Below are 18,278 nucleotides of genomic sequence, written 5' to 3'. Positions count from 1 at the left end.
ATTGAGGTGCAAACAGGGGTGGCGTATACTGGCCCCTCCCCTCCAGGTCATCAACCTGCTGAGGCCTTCACTGCGTTAGTGTGCACTGTGTAGGGAATTGGTTTGGAACAACTTATGGGTCTCAGCCAGGGGCATGACCCAGGCCAAGCATACCCCACCAATCTCATCTAGGAAGGGAACAACTGACTGAAGTCACTGCTGTTCCTTGTTCTTGCCAGTCCTGCCCAATTCCAAAATGTCGTCCCGTTGGTGCCCCTTTCCGGTGGAAGGGTTTTATTCCCGGCACTCACCACAGGTCGAGGCAGGTCCCTTGCTGGTTCCATTCTCCATTGAGCTCGCCGACCTTCAACTTCAGTGTGACTGCACTTCAGTGCGACTGCAGTTCCAGCCAGTCCAAGCAGTGGGAATTTGGGCGCACAAGAGCACAGAATCTTAGCTGCCTCAATAGTAGTCCTGAGACTGCATGTCTGACTGGTTCTTTTTGCATTAGTTTCTTCCTGGATTGAGAGGATCCATCTTCTTCTGTCCAGATCTCCCCATGATGTGTTATTTCGGCATCTGAGTTGTCTGTCTCAGGGAGCCTCTGTTTGCCATCTTTACTGGAACTCCAAAAAACTAAGTTTCAAGAAGCTGTTAAACTGCTAGGTAATAGATTCAAGTTTTTTGAAATTTAAATTTTTGTTTGAAAGTTCAATATTATCATTGGCTTGGGGCTGGGGATATAACTCAGTGGCACAAATGCCTGCCTAGGAAGCATAGGTTGTAAATTCAATCCCCAGCACACACACAAAAAAAATCATTGGCAGTAATTATTATTAATTATTTTCCCTAGATGAACTTTGACATTTTCAAATGTGTCAGTTATTCTTTTTTGGGTAAAAACGTTCTGTGAAAAAAATTTAGTTCAGTTTGCGACTGAACTACATCTAGTAGCTGAGGCAGTTTATGACTGAACACTGAGGCAGGCAGTGCAAGGTGTTATGTATTTCCCATGTTATCACACACAAAATTCAAAAGACAGGGCCTCAAGGGTCAATGTGTCTATATTTTGCTAATCAAGATGTTTTAGAGGAGGTGCTGGGGACTGAACCCAGATCCTTCACACAGAGCTACAGCCTCAGCCCTTTTTTACTTTTTATACTTGAGTCAGGATCTTGCTAAGTCACTAAGGTATCTATACTGGGCTCACACATGAAACCCTTCTGCCTCAGCCTCCCAGAGAGGCGGGATTACAGGCATGTACTATCAGAACTGGCTTCATGAAAACATTCAGAGATGCAAGTATCTTTTTTCTCTTGCTGTGAGTGCACAATGGTGAAGTTCATGAGTCCCCCTCGTGAATTCGTTGCCACTCTCTTGTACTACGTGTCAGCAGTTTTGTTGCCACCACTTTGGGATCATCAGTGCAAATGCTGACAATGAAAGGGTAAATGATGTCTGATGCTATTATGGAGGTAATGTCCTCACTGCCCCTCTGGAGCCTGTGGGTGGACAGACAGACCCCTGACAAAATATGTTGGGGACCAGACTATGTGACTGGAGTCCTGTAGTCTGGAGGCTGGTGCAACTATGTGGAATGAAAAAGTTCCTAACCACAGTATTCCTAAGACGAGATAACATCTGCTGAGGACAATCTAAAGAATGCAAGCATACTGACATGGAGAGGAACTTATTCTCCATTAACTCACCCCCAATCTATGACAGTTGCTGACAAGAGTAGTACACTACTCTGCACTTCCCACTTGCTAATAAAAGCTACTCTGTGCTTCTGGCTTGCTAATAAAAGTGGGTCAACCGGTGTGCCTAACCATTAGAGGCAGGTCTCTCCCTTGGACCTTGAATACTGTCTTCTGTCTTTCTTTACTCTCTGCTGTCCCCCCATAGGTATGGCTAGAATGGCTCTGATAGAGAATACATCTGAGTTCCATCACATGCACAGTTCACTGGAGAGATCTGGAGATGGCTTGGACAGGGGTCCTGAGCCACGACTGCTAAGAGACACAAATACAGAGTGAAACTGTGTGTGGCTTAAAGTGCGGAGTAAAGGGATAAAATTCAGAGAACAATTACTTTAGGTGTAGCACACTAGGGAAGGCTTTGTGAGAGGTAACTTTGAACTGGCCCTTAAGGACAGCAAGGACATTCTATGTCAAGATGACATGACCAGAGCAGGAGATGTAAGGGGCAGGCAAAGCAAAGCAGCTCCTCCAGTGTGGCTGGAGGGTGGGCACAGGCATAGACAGTGACAGGGCTCAATCAGGTTGATAGCTATGTAGTTCAGGCTGGCCTTGAACTCTCTATGTAGCCCAGGCTGGCTTCTAACTCTCCAAGACCCTCCTTCCTTAGCTTCCTGCATGCTGGATTATAAGAGTCAGCCACTATGCCCAGCATATAGATTAAGTATAGCTATTACTATTTTTTCCTAATTGTTTCACTTTGTTAATATCACCTTAACTAAAAACTTTGTTCTTTCAGGACAAGAATTGTAAACTACTCGTCTTTATGTCCTGCTCAGCAACTAACTTGGGCTACGAAATACAGAGTTCAAAATGCAATCATCTGGTTTTTTTTATCCAATCTTGCTCAAAAAGATGTATTTTAGATATAATAAAATAATGACAAAAATAAAGGATCATGATGAACTTTCTGTTTGAATTTGTACTTAGCATACTTTCCTCCTCTCCTAGAATTCCATTCAAATGAACTAAGTAAGGTCAGAAGGGACCACATCCCCAAAGGTACACAGAATGAGGAGGCCAGAGTACCTTGGCTTTAGATGAGGTTCCCACAGAGTGTCAGGAGCTGGGAGGGCACTGAACTCTGAGTGGTGTGATTGCATCTGACCCTGTATAGGAGTCTAGGAATCCAGAGGGATTCTGAACCCAAAGCCAGTGGGTACCCAGAGCAGGAGTAAGAGCCAGTTATGAAGCGCAATTCCAAGGGCTGTGTTTAGAACACTTCTACTTCTCTGCCACCCCATCAGCCCTGCAAGCGAGAGGTAGCAGCATCAACAACCCCAAAGCTGAGACCATAGCCTGTCTCTGAAGGAAGTTAGTTAGTCACCTCCCTGGAGACAGCCTGGATGGAGTCAGTCAGGCTGCTGACAACGCAGCGCAGTGCCTGATCCCAGGGTCCCTGACCTGTCTGTCTGCTCCTTGTCTGAGCACCCTCATGCAAAGCCCATCTCTCTGGGGCCACTGGTGTGGAGGAGGCTGCAGAGGCGGGGAGGACAGATCCTGACAGGAGGCAGAGGACAGATTCTGACATAAGCAGACCTGGTGCTGCAGGGGATGCACACCAACTGCCACTGATCATTAATGAATCTGATCCTTCACTTGTGACTATAAACAACCAGCCAGGATCACTCCATTCTCTAAAAACACTAACGGCACCAACATGAGCAATCCCAGGAGTGATACTAGAACAAAACACACCCAAATAAACCTCTAATACACATTCTCAACAAAATTCCAGAATACATTGCATCCATTAAACAAAAATTAAGGCAGCTTTTAAAAGAGTTGAAAATAAGTATTCCTGAAAATTAAATATATAATTGTTAAAATACAAATTAGAAACATCAAGGAACTCTAGAAAAATAGGTGCAAACCATGAATAAAAGGTTAAGAGATAAAAAACAATGATCTATAATCTATCAAACAATAGTACCAGAAAGAGACAGTAGAAAAAAGGAGGAGCAGGGAGAGGAAATATTATAAAAATAGAATTATAAGAGAAAACTACTCAGACCTGAAAATTCACCCATCTCCTTACTGAAACATCATACCGAATGTCCAATATAAATTCAAAAAGACCTACCTCTCCACAAATCCTCAACACATTTTAGAAAAGCAATTATAAACACTTCCAGAAATAAAATAATACAAAAACAGATTTTGCATTACATTTTTCATAAGTGATATTTGATGTTTTTAAGGCAAAAGCCCAATGACTTTAAAAGTCTGAGAGAAATGGAATATCATTCAGTCTCCAAAAAGGACATTCTGACTTGGGCTACAGATGGACGCATCTTCAGGTCATTATTAAATGAAACCAATGAGCACACCAAGTCACTCATGTGAGGCCCTAGAGTTGTCATGAATATTCACAGCCATAGAAAGAAGAGTGGTTACCAGGGGACAGAAGAAAGGGAGTGGGGAGTTAGCATTTTACCAGAATGTTTTCAGTTTAGGAAGAAGATGCAAAACAGCTGAAGGTACATGGGGGTTAAGACTGATTTCCTATTTCAATCTAGTTATTCTTTAAGATATTTTGACTAGAATTAAACTCATTTTTTTAAATTTTTGTTTTCAATTTTTTTGTTACCAGAGATTGAACCCACAACCTCATGCTGAAAAGCAGGTGCTTACGCTGCTGAGCTAAGTTCCCAGCTTAGAATTAAATACATTTTAACTTCATTAAGAAATCTTTCATGGGCTGGGGATTTAGCTCAGTGACTCAAGCACTTGCCTGTAAGTGCAAGGTCATGAGTTTGATCCACGGTACAAAAAAAAAAAAGAAATTTTTCAAAGAAATCACATTATTTTCTGTATGATTTTGGAGTGTAAGATGGACAGTTTAAAAGTTACTCACCCAGAGAAGAGTATTTCTTCTTTAGTGGGGTACTACTAACAAATGCAGCATCCAAGAGACCAGAAGTATACCAGGAGAGGCTCCCGATGTGAGGCCGCACAGTGGGATGCTCTCCATCAAAGCTCCTCTAGCAACTCTGCTTTCTGCACAGGAAGCCTGAGACAGTCTTCTCATTCAGCTGCTCCACCTGTACCTATCTGCACTCCTGAGACCTCACACTCACCTCCTATCTTCCAGACCCCCAGAGTACATGGCCCATGAACATGACAACTCTCTCCTTGAAAGCTCTTCTTACACCCCTACTCTTCTGTGGGATTTTCCCACCTCTGTGGCCCTTCCTGCTCCACATTCTCTCCTGGCTCCTCTTATCCTGTGGCTGGGCCCTGGGGCTCCCTTGTTTATTTACTCTCCCACTGAGGATGATCCTTTTCTCTCTCACAAGGGAAAGTATATCTCTGAATCAGTTACTCCCACATATTTCCCTGTCCCTTGAGCTTCAGGGTCCACTACACACCTCTCCCAAATTGTCACACAATCTCAAACCTAACACCATCCAGATGCCTCATTCCTTCCCAGTGAGGCCACACCTCCCTAAAGCATTTGCCTAACGAAATGCCAAGACCATCCATCCAGGTCTCCCTGCCAAGAGCTAAGAATCCATAAATCCACAGGGGCTAAGGGCGTATCCTCAGCCCACTGGGTTAAAATACAATTCTGCTATTTATAGTCAGTGACCACATCATCTTGGGCAAATTAGGGCTCTTATAAAAATTGTACGTCTTAAACTGGGGTGGGGGACACACACTTGTAATCCCAACATTCTGGGAAGCTGAGACAGGAGGATTCAAGTTGAGTTCTGTCTGGGGAATTCAGAGAGACCCCTTTCAAAATAAAAAATAGAAAATAGGTTGGGAATACAGTTCAGTGCAAAGGCCCTGAATTCACACCCCAGTACTCCCCAAAAAAGAACTACAGACCTTAAATTAAGTAACGCTCCCACTCAGTAAACTCTAATTGCTGCATAGTAATTGTCCTTCTTAGCTCATTTCTAACCTACCAGTCATCTTGTCATCAGTTCTACAATCACAATATCCCACTTCGGTCCACTCCTCTCCTCCCCACCACCGCTGCCCAGCCAAGCCATTCCGGCTCTCCTACTCTAGTGGCCTCGGTGGACACTCTTCTGTTCTCACCGGGAGCCATTTTCCACACAGCAGCCAGCACTTTCTTCAAACTACTCTGCAGACAAAATGCTGCTCCTGACACTTATATGTAAAATCCAAAGTCCTTTCTTCAGTCTTGAGTGCTTTCCTTTTCATTAGCAGTCACAACTCTAGCCACCAGGTAGAATCTCTAAGGAGCTTTCAGGGTCATCCAGGCTTCTGCTCTACCCAGGAGAATGCTGGCTAAAACTTTACAAGTGCCCCAGGTAACTTTTTTGCCCCAATACTAGGGACTGAACACAGGGTCTCTGCACTGAGCTACATCATTTTTATTTTGAAACAAAGTTTTGCCAAGTTGCTCAACTGCCCAGGCTGGGTTTGAACTTGCAGTCTTCCTGCCTCAGTCTCCCATAGCTCTGGGGTTACCAATGTGTCTGGTAGCCCCAGGTAATTCTTACCTTGGGCCATGTCAGAAAAGTACTACTCCACATAATCCAACCCTCTCCCCATTTATCCAGTTGTGTTCCCCTATTCAAGCTAAAGTTAACTGGCCTTCTTCCTTTTCCTTTTGTTATGAATGGATTTAAGCCTCTGGGACTTTATGCCAGGTCTTCTTTCACCTGGGAAGCACTTCCTCAGATGTCTCTTACTTGGGGTTCAGCCTTTGCTTAAATATTAGCTCTTTAATAAGACCTGCCTGACACTCATTTGAAAACAGATCATCAGAGACCACTTTGCTTTACTTTTATCAAAACATTTCAACGCATTTGTGTCTGTCTGTATTATCTTGCTTTCCCCGGGAAAATATAAACTCCAGGAAGCATTAATGAATTGTTCATTCTATGGTTTTCAGGATGTAGATCAAGCAAATAGGAAGTGTTCAAGAAATATATGTGGAGGGCCAGGATACAGCTCAACAGCACAGTGCCTGCCTGGCAAGCATGAGGTCATGAGTTCGATTCCTAGTACCAATAAAAGAAGAAAGAAGGAAGAAGGAAAGAAGTACGTGTGGAATAGATTATTGAGGAAACAAATAAGTGTATTTGAGAACTAGCTGCCCACAGTTGTCTTCCATAGCTTCAGAATGTTTACTACCTACTGCTTTATGTTTATTTCTTCCAGAAGGACAACGGCCTCCAGCATCTCAACCTGATCTACAGCACACCTCACCCCACAGATAATCACGGCCCCTTACAGTAATCCTTTATATTCCCAGGTGAAAGTCCCAGAAGCTCCAATCCATTCCTAACAAAAGGAAAAAGAAGGCCAGTATACCTTTTACCTTTGTCTTTCTCTAAACTTTTACAAAACTTGCTGACAAATTCACGTGGATAGATTAAAATGCCAAATTTAGTTTCCTCCCCCAGATTCTGCCAGACAGATTAACAAAGAAAGAAGTAAATTCTGAGGACTAAGAGAAAAGGAAAAAAGAATGTAGGTACTAAGTAACCAAACTCTGACTGGAAAGTTTTCCCACTTGAAGCTAACACTCTGGGCACTAGACTGAACACAGAATGCTTCCCAAATAAATGAACATAATACTTCTTCAAAGTGCCTAAGACATTTTAACACTCGCACCCATCCCTTACTGCTAGGGAAGGGTCTGTGACAGCATATCACAGTCAGTTATGGAGGTACCCTGTTACCTTTGGGACATCTCCTTTAACACCTGGGGGCAGACGCAGGATCCAAAAGTTTCGGTTGCGCAGCAGGTTCTCCAGGTTCTCCAGTCGCCGCTGCAGCAGCCCGTACTCCTGCAGCAGGGTCCCCAGCACGGCCCACTTGCCCTCCAGCTGGTTGCTGAGCTCGGTTACGGTCTTCTCACAGCTGGCCAGCTTCTTCTCAGCCGTCCCTGTTCTGCCTTCTAAGTGCAGGAGCCGCCGGTTGTGAACTTCCACCTTTCTCTCTATGGCCTGTACAGCTGCCACCACTGTCCACAGGGAGATGGCTGCGGTCTGCAAGTGTGCATCATTGGCAGCTGGGGGTGGTGGTAGCTGCAGAGGTTGCAGAGATGTAAGGCATTCCGTGTCCCATTCAGCAGTCTGTGTGCAGGGGACAAATGGGACAAGAAACTGAGTGTTAGGAGGAACCCTCAGTCCAGTCTGCAGTCAGGTGAGGACTGAGTAGCTGACTGGTTGAGGTGACTCTAAATGTCATTTTGGTAAGGTTTACAGTGCCTGTGTCACTCTAGAGCTCACTGGCATCCAAAACTAAGAAAACAGTTGTGGCAGTTCAGCCATGGACTTGAAAAGACAGTGAACATCCGGATGCAACTGGCTTTTTAAGAATCAGCCTGGCATGGCTCCTCAGGTTGCTATTGCCTCCTCTATCTGTGGAAAAGGCAGAAGTACTCAGGAGCCTTTCCTGAGCTCAGGGCCCAATAACTTTATAACCTGTATAAATTCATGCTTGGAGCCAGGCGTGGTGGCACACACCAGCAATTCCAGCTCTTGGGAGACTGAGACCAGAAAATTACATGAGTTCAAGGCCAGCCTGCATACTGCATAGTGCATAGTGTATGTATGTAAGCTGCATAGTGACAAACAAACAACAAATAATAATAATACAGCACCTGCTTGGAAAGTGCAAGGTCCCAAGCTCAATTCGCAGTCCAAAAGGAAGAGGAAGAAGAAGAAGAAGAAATAAATTCATACTCTGGCCCTGTCTACCCTCTACCCCCGTTCACATATACCACCAGTTGCATTAAGCTGAACGAGCTGAGGGTGTTGAGTCTAGAGAAAACATGACTGTTTCCTAATATTTGAGTTAGAAAACAGAACAGACTTGTCTAATCTTTGTGGTAATCCAAAAGGCAGATTAGAACCAACATATGAAGTTTCCTATAATAAATCATTTTAACTACTCCTTTCTAAGCAAGTAACAGGTTGCTCTATCACTGAACATACTGTGAAGCAAAGAATGGTATGTAAGGGAAATATTCCTACAACACATAGTAGGTTGGACTATGATGATCTCTACAAAGCCTTCTAACTCGGAACCCAATAAAGCAATTACTCTCTGGCCACAGCTCCTCTTCTCAGCTCAGGTACAACCTTATCCTCACCTGGTCTGCAACCCCATTAGTAAGAGCTCCAGCCTTGTGAAGGTCCCATTTGCTCCTGGGTTATCTGCCTGGCCTGGGCTTTGCATTCTTCCCTGCCATTTCAGTCACACTTCCATCATGTCTCTCTCACTTGGCCTATTCAAAGCTTTGAATCAGCCTGCTCCTGCTCAGTCTCGCTCTGGTACACTGGCCCCCCACCTTGCTGAAGGAAACCACCCAACAACTAGGATGCTAGCACACAGAGGACTCCGGCTTCGTGGGGGCCTCAGTGCTGCATGGTACCCTCTGGCTTCTTTTCCTGTCCCATAAAGTAGCTATTCCAAATCGTCAAAAACTACCGGGCATGGTGGCTCATGCCTGTAATCCTAGCACTCGGGAGGCTGAGGCAGGAGGATCGTTGCAAGTTCGAGACCAGCCTAGGCTACAAAGTGAGCTCAAGGCCAGCCTGAACTGCATAGTGAGACCCCATCTCAAAAAAAAAAAAAAAAAAAAAATCGTCAAAGACTGTGCATAAGAATCGACACAGATCTGGTTAAAATAGGATTTGGGGGACAAAAAACTTGGGAATGAGTCTGCTTTCACATTCACTTCTTCATACTCCTTCCCATTCCAAATGCATCAGTAATTTAATATATACTGTCTTCTTTCTTTCCCAAGGGAAAAATTTTAGCTTCATCTTCCATTTCCGCTCTGAATGCCAACCCTTCCACCTTTTAAGGTACTTTTTTTCATCAGTATGTTCATTTCTACCATTTTTTTCCCGTAAAATGGAATTTCCCTGATCTATACCATAGCTACTGTCTACAGATGGCCTCTGAGCACCTGAAATGTCCTCAGTTCCACTGAGACACGATTTGAGAATAAAATGCACAGGTGATTTCAAAATCTGAGTATGTAGGGGCTGGGGATTTAGCTCAGCGGCATAAGCGCCTGCCTTGCAAGCAGGCAGTCATCAGTTCGATCCCCGGTACCGATAATAAAAGACAAAAAAAAAAAAATCTGAGTATGTAAAATGCTGTACAATCTCAATGTTAACTTTCTAATGTTGATTACTATTGAAATAACATTTTGCAAAACGAGTTAAACAAGATATATCATTAAAATTAATTCTATTTCTTTCCCTTTTTAAACATGATTACTAGAGAATTTAAAAATATGTATGTAGCTTTCATTAAACTTCTACTGGACCGGGCGTGGTAGCGTATACTCGTAATACCAGTACTTGGGAGGTTGGGCAGGAGAATCTTGGAGTCTGAGGCCAATCTGGGCTACATAATGAGCTCAAGGCCAGCCTGCACTACAAAGCGTGACCCTGTTTCAAAAAAGAGAAAATAAAAAATTACTGCTGGCTACATACATGATTATCTTTACCAGAGGTTAAAAAAAAAAAAAGTTCCTTGAAAAATGAGAAAGTCCCAAAGTAAAATTGGCATTCCCCTGTGCGTCATTCCAAACTCGCTGCTGCTGCTGCTGCCCTGTCCTCCGCTTGCCGCTGCTCTGGCTCCTGAGCCACGGAAAGCAGCAGCTTTCCTGGAGAGGTCCAAGGCTTCTCAGACGGCAAGGTAAGGAACGCTCCTCATCCTAAAGGCAGTGCGCAGCAGCTGTCCCAGAAGCGTGTCCCCGGACCTGGTACCTTGCGGCGTGCTGGGCCCACGCAGGCCTGCGGCATCAGAGCGCACGCGGCTCCCCGCAAGGCCCCGGGCGCTCCGGATGCCGCCATGCCGCGTGGGGGTGCACACCTGGCTCCCAGCCACCCTTGCCGCATCGCAGGTGGCAGCGACGATGGGAACCGCGTGACGACAGCTCGGCAGCTGTGAGAATGGCTGGCGACCCTGACACCCCATGCTTCCAGGCGGCTCGCTGCGTCTCCCCGCTGGAAACCGCCCCCGGAGACCCCGGACCTCACCCCGAGGCGCAGGGCTGGAAACGCGGACGGGACAGCTCCTGGGACAGCCCGCCCGGCCCTCCTCCTCCCCGCATCCTCTCCCCCTGCCCCTCTTCCTCCACCTTCGCCGCCTCCTCCTCCTCCTCCTCGTCCAACGGCGCGAGTCGCGCTTACCGGAGCCGCGGCCGCCTCAGCCATGGTTCCGCCCTGCCCTGCCCGACCCGGCCCGGCCCGGCCCGGAGTCGCCGCCGCCCCTGCCCCACGCAGGCCCGGCTGCCCCGAGCTCTCTCAGGCGGTACGGCGCGCAGAGGCGCGTCCCTCTGTCTTGGCTTGGCGGTGCGACCTAGAGGCGCAGGCGGCAGGTTTGGCGGCGACAAGGGTTGTGCGACACCCTCCGGCAGCGGCCCCTCAGCGGCGCTTTGTGGGCAGCGAGTGAGCCGCGAGCCTCGCCGGCCTAGACGCGCCGCAGCCTGGCTCCGCCGCAGCCCCGCCGCGGCAGCGCGCCCCCTGGCGGCCCCCGAGGGCAGCGCGTCCTGCCGCAGCGATGCTGTGGCTACCTGCACCGAGGTTTGCTGCGCGGGACCCACGCTTGCTGTCTCGCGACCCTCGAGAAGCTCCAGTAGATGGTAACATAGGGCCAAGTCGCAAACTAGAGCGCACACTGGGGAGTGTTTTTCTCCTTCCAGGCCAAACTGGCAAGCAGCGCTTCTGCAGGATGACAGCCCGATTTAGCAAGGTGAGAATGGGTGGAGTGTGAGGTCCGGGGGTACCGGCTGGACCGAGCTCTTGGGATAGGAGAAAAATGAGAAGACACTCAAGTTTGTGGAATTTGTGGAAGTTACGCCTTTTCCAGGGAGGAGAAGTTCAAATCCCATGTGGTCAAGACCTGGATCGCTACCTCTCGGGTTTGGTGTGAGAATGGAAGGAGCGCTTGAGCTCCGCAAAAACACAGCTTGTGGTTGTGATTTGTTGCGTCTGTCTAAGGTTCAGGTTGTTAACAGTGGAGACTGTATTCAACCCTGTGTTGTGGTCAGGTAAACACATAATCCCTAGGTTTTGTGACACACCAGCTTCCAGACACGCAAACAGCAAAGCCCCCTCAACTCTATATTTCAACAATGAATCAGGTATTATAGTGCCCCTGACAGCAAAACTATCTATAAATCACGGAACTATGAGGACCATCTGTTTGGGCATCCTCTCTTGAACTTAGTCATTATTTGTAGACTGTTTTCACAGTTTTGTTTTTGTTTTTTGAAACAGGGTTTCGTTTTTAGAGTAGACTGGCCTTGAGCTCACTATAAGGTCTACCAGAGTATGCATTATAGTCAAATGGTGTATGTTTGATAGGGAAAATCGCCCTTGTCTGAATTAGAAAATCACCATAACAGAATGAACGTATAAAGATTTTTAAAGATCTAAAAAACATTAAAAGTAAAAATCTGAATTTTCTACCCCAGAAAATTGTTTTATAATTTTATTGTTTAAAATACAGTAGACCTCGAATTCAAAAGTGATTCTACTGCTTCAGCCTCCTGAGTACTGGAAAGCATATACGACATCTGGCCTGTCGTATGTAATTTTTTTAATTAAAAGCTCAAATCTTTATTATGTAAACCTTTCATCATAATTTCACTGGTAGTTAAGTGCCACAAAATACTATGAATTAAATAGCTGACAGACACAGGACATAAGATCACTTTAGGAGAAAGTCACTTTAAAATGTTTTACATATCCAAGGAAGAACTGTATGCTGGAAGCCTTTTTTTTTTTTTTTAATTCTAATGCAGGATTTTTCTCCTTATGAAACATTTTCTCTCTTCTTGAAATTTTAAATGTAAATTTTACTGTGGTGATAATAGCTTGTGCTATATAGTTTGAGGCCTGCCATAAAATATGTTATGGTCAAATGGCGAATATTGCTTATGGAAAATCGCCATTGTCCAAATTAGAATGTCACCATAATGGATGAACTTCTAAGGAGGATTCAAGAAAAAAAATCTGAATTTTCTTTCCCAGAAAATTGTTGTATAGTTTCATTGTTTAAAATGCAGTAGTCCTGGTGAGACCCTATCTCTAAATTAAAAATAAATTTGAAAAGACTGGAAAATGTAGCCAAGCATGGTGGCACACACCTGTAATCCTAGCCTTGGGGAGGCTGAGACAAGAGGATCATCAGGAATTTAAGACCAGCCTGCTCTACAAATCATGATCCTGTCTCAAAACAAAACAAAACACAAACAAACAAATCAAAGAGGGAGGGTAACTAGGGCTGTACCCAGTGCAAAGGCCCTAGGTTCAATCCCCAGTACCACACACACACACACAAGTAGTAATTATAGTTTAAAAGTTTGCCCTTACCAGGCAAGCAATGGAATTTCAAAACACTGTCAACTATTAGATGCAAATTAAACAGGGAAATTTGCTCCATGGAGCCACAACACTTGCTCTGCCTGTATAATGTAAATTATACTACCAATTTATTAGATATTTCTTCCTCCTATGGTGACTGTTTAAGGTAAAGACTTTCCTCCTACTAAATTCTTGGTCTTAAAGATTTTGTATAGTAATATTACAAAGGAAAGAAATTCCCAATCTACTAGATGCCCAGTACGAGTTTGTTCTCTAAAATCGAAGAATGAATTTTAGGAACAACAGAGGTTAAGAACAGAATATATTTATTGAGAGAAAGAAAGCCCCTGTCCAGAGAGAGACAGATAGGTCCCAAGTGGGTTCCCGAGGACCCTACCTTTTCTAGGGATTTTTATAGAGCAAAACCACAACAAAGTGAGGGTAGTCGAAGGTGGGGAAAAAAGGGAAATCCCAAGGCAGGGCATGAGCTAGGACAGAACTGCGGTCAATCAATAATACTGTAAGTATAATTGCTCAGGAAAAATTGATTAAATCCTGATCAAATGGGGAAGCAAGTCACATAGCAAGCAGGCATTGAACAGGGCCTTTGCCTGTAGAGAATTGAGTTGGAGGCTCTTTCTGGCTTCCTCAGAGTAATAGATGCCTATTTAGACTATCAATCCCTAAAGTTTATCCTTAGGGTGTGGCTTCATTTGTTTTGTCTTTTGTCTGGAAGTCTGTCCCCCATTGGGAAGGAGTTTGTCCCCCCCCCCCAACACACACAGAAACACACAGTTGCAAGGTTTCTGATCTTCCTCACTGGCTCCTTGGAAGGCCCAGCCCTATCTGCCTGCCTATAATATTTCTATCTAACTCAGCTGCCTATAACATTAATAGTATTTCATTATGCAGGTTAAGCAATTTGACTAGAATTTTGTGTATTATTTTGTATCAAGAGATGCCCCACCCCAGCCAATATGTTTCAGTTCATTAGTTGCCCAGGTAATAATTCAGGTTACAGTTCTGTTACTTTTGTCGTTTAGATAGGACTGGTCACTGTGGTACATTCCCTGGCATTCTGATTTATATTGTAAGAATCAAACCCCAATAGACAAGCCGTTCATTCTGCCTCTGTACTTCCTGCTTGCTTGTCCCATATAAGCCCTAGACCATCCTCTAATCTACAAAGAGCCCCCAAACTTGAGTTCAAAAAATGAGGCAAAAACATATTTTAAAAAAGCAGCGCTGATTTATTTTATCCTGGGCCCAGCGACACAGTGCAGTTGGAGATTGCAAAAGCTGTGTGTTGCTCCTCTGTACTTGCAGCCTTTATGTACATATCACAGTTTACAAAGTAAGGGGTTAGGGGCGTGGATCGGGAAATCTGCTAATGAGGAAGACCTTTGTTTTCTTTAGCAGAGAACAGAGAAGTCTAGCAGTAATTAACAATCTTTTGTCAGCTTATTTTAGTACCACATCTGTTATTTGTAGAGGCAACAATGGTTAACATATCAATTAGGTTAGGTTTTTAAGGATTTACAATTCTTTACAGAGGAGAGCATTGATTAACATATCAATTAGGTCACCAAGAGGGGGGGGAAACCCCACATACAGAACAGTATGGCCATATTACAGGTATTTTGGTATAATACAAATATAATGAAGCTCTTTTTGCTAGTGTACAGCAACCACAGAGATCAGGGACTGATATTTTGAGAATGATCCCAATTAGTGCCTGTCCACATAAATAAATCTGCCTCTAAATCCTGGATGTCCTCTTGGTATTTCTGTTTGCTGTAGCAGCTTTAAGAAAATGCATATTTTTAGAAGTAGGTTTAAGATGGAAATGTTGGGGCATAGTTAAATGTAGAAATGCATTCATGAGATGATAAATTTATAAATATTTCTAGAGGACTCTGACCAAGTTGCTGTTCTGCTGTTGCTGGTAAATTCAGTTGTCCCTGACAATGTTAGAGCAATTGCCTGTACCTTAAGGCACCGATGCTCATACAGTAAAAGCACCCCCCCAACAGTCCTATATTATGGTAATGATATAGGGGAATGAAACTCCCAACCTACTATGTCCACGAGTTTGTATTCTCCAAAACCAAAGAATGAATTTTAGCAACAACAGAGGTGAAGAGTAGAATATATTTATTGAGAGAAAGTTTCTGTCTGAAGAGAGATAGAAGAGGACCCAAGTGGGTTGCCCAGGACTCTGTCTTTTCCAGGGACTTTTATAGAGTAAAACTATGGGTGCAAGGTCGGGGAAGACTAGGAACTCACAAAGCAGATAGGATAAGGTGGTACATAACTACAGTTAGCCAATAAGATCAATAGTTCAGGTAAAATTGATTACATTAGGGGCAAATGGAAAAGTGAGTCACATGGAAAGTGGGCATACATGAGGCTGTAACCTATCCCCTGGGGGGATGGGAATGGTGACTCCAAGGTGACAGGGAACTAATTAGAATATCAGTCCTTAGGGTGTAGATGCTTTTGTCTGATCTTTTGTCTTGAGGCCTGGCCCACAGCAGGAGGTGTCTGCCACCCCCACAGTTGCCAGGTGTCTGGCAACTGTGTCTGGCTCCATTGAGGACCTGGCCCTGTCTCACAGCCTATAATATTTCTAACTAACTCAGCTGCCTCCAGCAGTAATGTCCATAATTACCCTTATTCAATCAAGGCTTTCTCTATGGAATAATTCCTATATTATGGCAATGCCCTTAAGGATACTCATTTTGTAAGAGCCCTTCATCCCCTGTTTCTTGGAGTGTTTCTACTGTTTCAAGACTGGCCTACCTGTTGATATGATTCAATGTATGTAAACAATCGTGTAAGGTTTGGTCATTTGCTTTGTACCTCCCACTTCTAATTGTATATAGACTAAATTCCTTCCTGATTCAGAGTGGTTACCTGGGAGGAATTATCCCAACAACAGTACACTGGCATAAATACTTCTCCCCCCCCCTCCCTTGGTACTGGGGATCAAACTTGCAACCTTTTGCTTGCCAGGCAGGCGCTTATGCCACTGAGCTAAATCTCTAGCCCTCACTGGCATAAATATTAAATGCTGCCTTATCTCATCAGTGCAAAGTCTTCCTTTTGGTTTGATTTGGCTTGTCTTGGCTTGGGAAATTTCCTGCAACAGTCATACTCATATTTTTAATTGCTGACTTTTTGTCTGTTTTAATGATGCACAATTACTAGAACAATATTGTCCTTTGATTTGGAAGTGTGGCAATGGAGCAGTTTCATAGGATCTCACTCTGTGTTTCAAACTGACATGGAACTCACTGTGTAGTCCAGGCTGGCCTCTACTGGTAATTCTCCTGTCTCAGCCTTCCAAATGTTGGCTGATGTGTGTTACCACACTGGGCCAATAATTGCATTTATTCAGCAAGTTTGTGCAGCAACTTTTGGTTATAGTACACCTTGCTATACTGATAATGTTTGCTGGAAATTAGAAGTTTAAAACCTTTATCTTGCAGGCTTTGAAAGCTATGCTAACTGCTGTCCATTTTGTTTAAATATCATACATATGCAGCAAGACAATTTTAAAATCTTTTGTTTATCCTATAATTGGTTATTAGCTAAAGAAAAACAATTGTGTTAAGTGGTCCACAATGTTTCTGTTGAGTCTATAATTTTCTATTATACCAACTTAAGCTATAACTACTTTCTGAATATAAAACGGAAGGTGAAGACCAACTATAGTATTCTTGTGCTCATTGCCTTTATTACATTTATTCTGTGGACAATGAGCATTTCATTTCTTTTTATTGATCTAATTTTTGAGATAGAATCTGGCTATTTAATTCAGATTTGCCTTGAAATCTGAACGTACCCCAGGTTGGCCTCAAACTCAAGGCAATCTTCTTGTCCTCAGCCTCCTGAGAGCTGGGATTACAGGTGTGCATCATCTGTAACTGTTTCTCAGTGTCAGATTTATTATATACATGAGGTCCAAGAATCTTTCATTAAGTAAGGAAAGAGGAAACAGAGTAGAATTTATCACTAATCTTCTCTGTGATCAAATCTTTGACCCTTCATTCCAAACATGTCATATGTCAGATATTATCTTAGTTACTTTTTACTCGTCACTGAGACAAAATACCTGATGCCCAAAGTTGGGAAAGGAAAGGTTTATTCCTTACAGTTTTTGGAGGTTTCAGTCCATACTCAGTTGGCTCCGAGGCAGGTTGGCATGGCAGGCCACATTTCATGGCAGCTGCAAACAGCAAGGCAGAAACTGGCAAGAGAGAGAGACACACCTTCTTCATTGTATGCTGGCTTACCCCACATGGGTGTGGCACTGACACCATCAATCCAATGAACCAATCACAAATGCATAATGCAAATGCATGAGGCCTGGGGGCCACTAACATAAACTATGACATTCCACCCCTGGCCCCAGGACTCATGTACATCCTTTATACTGATAGGTCTGATAGAACTGAAAAGATAAGAAGTATAAAATATAAGTAACCTTTATTTCTGGAATGCGGGGAGAGACACCCCCGACCCCCCAGGGCATGGCATCTCCACCCCGGGGCCGGCGATCTCTCTCTAGAACACGTGGAGTGAGGCACATAAGTAGCCTTGGCCTGGGGTGGAACCTAGGGAGTATTAGGGATGCACAGGTAGCCCACTGGTCTTAGTTTGGCACCAGAGGTAGGTTTCTAAGGGTGGGGGTATAGGGTTACAGGTAAATCTCTAGGGGCAGGGGAGGCAGGAGCTCCCTAATTCCAGCTAAGGCTTTTTCTGGCTATAGTGTCCGGTCTGGGCCAGCAACCCTTTCATATACAAAAGACATTTAGTCCGTCTCTAAGAGTTGCCAAAGTCCTAACAGTTTCAGCATTGCTGAAAAGTCCAAGTCCCAAGTCTCCTCCAAGATCTATGGCAAACTCTTAACTGTAACCCCCCTGTACAAATGAAATGAAACAAGGGTAAACATTTCTGAAATGCAAAGGCACAAGATAAACATTACCATTCCAAAAATTACAAACAGGGGAATACAAAGCATTGGAAACAAAGCAAGTCCAACATCCAGCAGGGTGAACATTAAGTCCCAGAATTCCATGCCCAGCATTTGAAGCAGTCTGGTTTCAAGCTCCAAAAGACTTGGGTGATTCCACCTCCATGGCACTTCCAGGGATTTCAGCTCCTGCAGCTTCTCTCTTAAATCATCTCTGTTCACTTTTTGTAGCTTTCCTTGGAT

General features: G+C 44.2%; 1 protein-coding gene across 2 annotated transcripts in view; it reads right to left on the bottom strand.

The window, feature by feature from the left end:
* Positions 1 to 11,165, bottom strand: part of Znf398 (zinc finger protein 398) — a 35,113-nt gene extending 23,948 nt beyond the window's left edge. Inside the window, exons 1-2 of one of the 2 annotated variants that reach the window (XM_003475265.5) lie at positions 10,880 to 11,165; positions 7,403 to 7,798 (exon numbers count right to left, since the gene is read on the bottom strand). In XM_003475265.5, the coding sequence (XP_003475313.1) occupies positions 7,403 to 7,798; positions 10,880 to 10,903 (420 nt within the window). In that variant the 5' untranslated portion in view covers positions 10,904 to 11,165. The other variant, XM_013158789.2, reaches the window with a different exon arrangement.
* Between the last annotated feature and the right edge of the window lie 7,113 nt (positions 11,166 to 18,278).

The sequence above is a fragment of the Cavia porcellus genome, unplaced genomic scaffold (genome assembly GCF_034190915.1).
Source record: "Cavia porcellus strain 051 isolate PalLab524CR breed Dunkin Hartley unplaced genomic scaffold, mCavPor4.1 scaffold_6, whole genome shotgun sequence".
NCBI lineage: Eukaryota > Metazoa > Chordata > Mammalia > Rodentia > Caviidae > Cavia > Cavia porcellus.
This window is presented reverse-complemented; position numbering and strand designations above follow the sequence as displayed.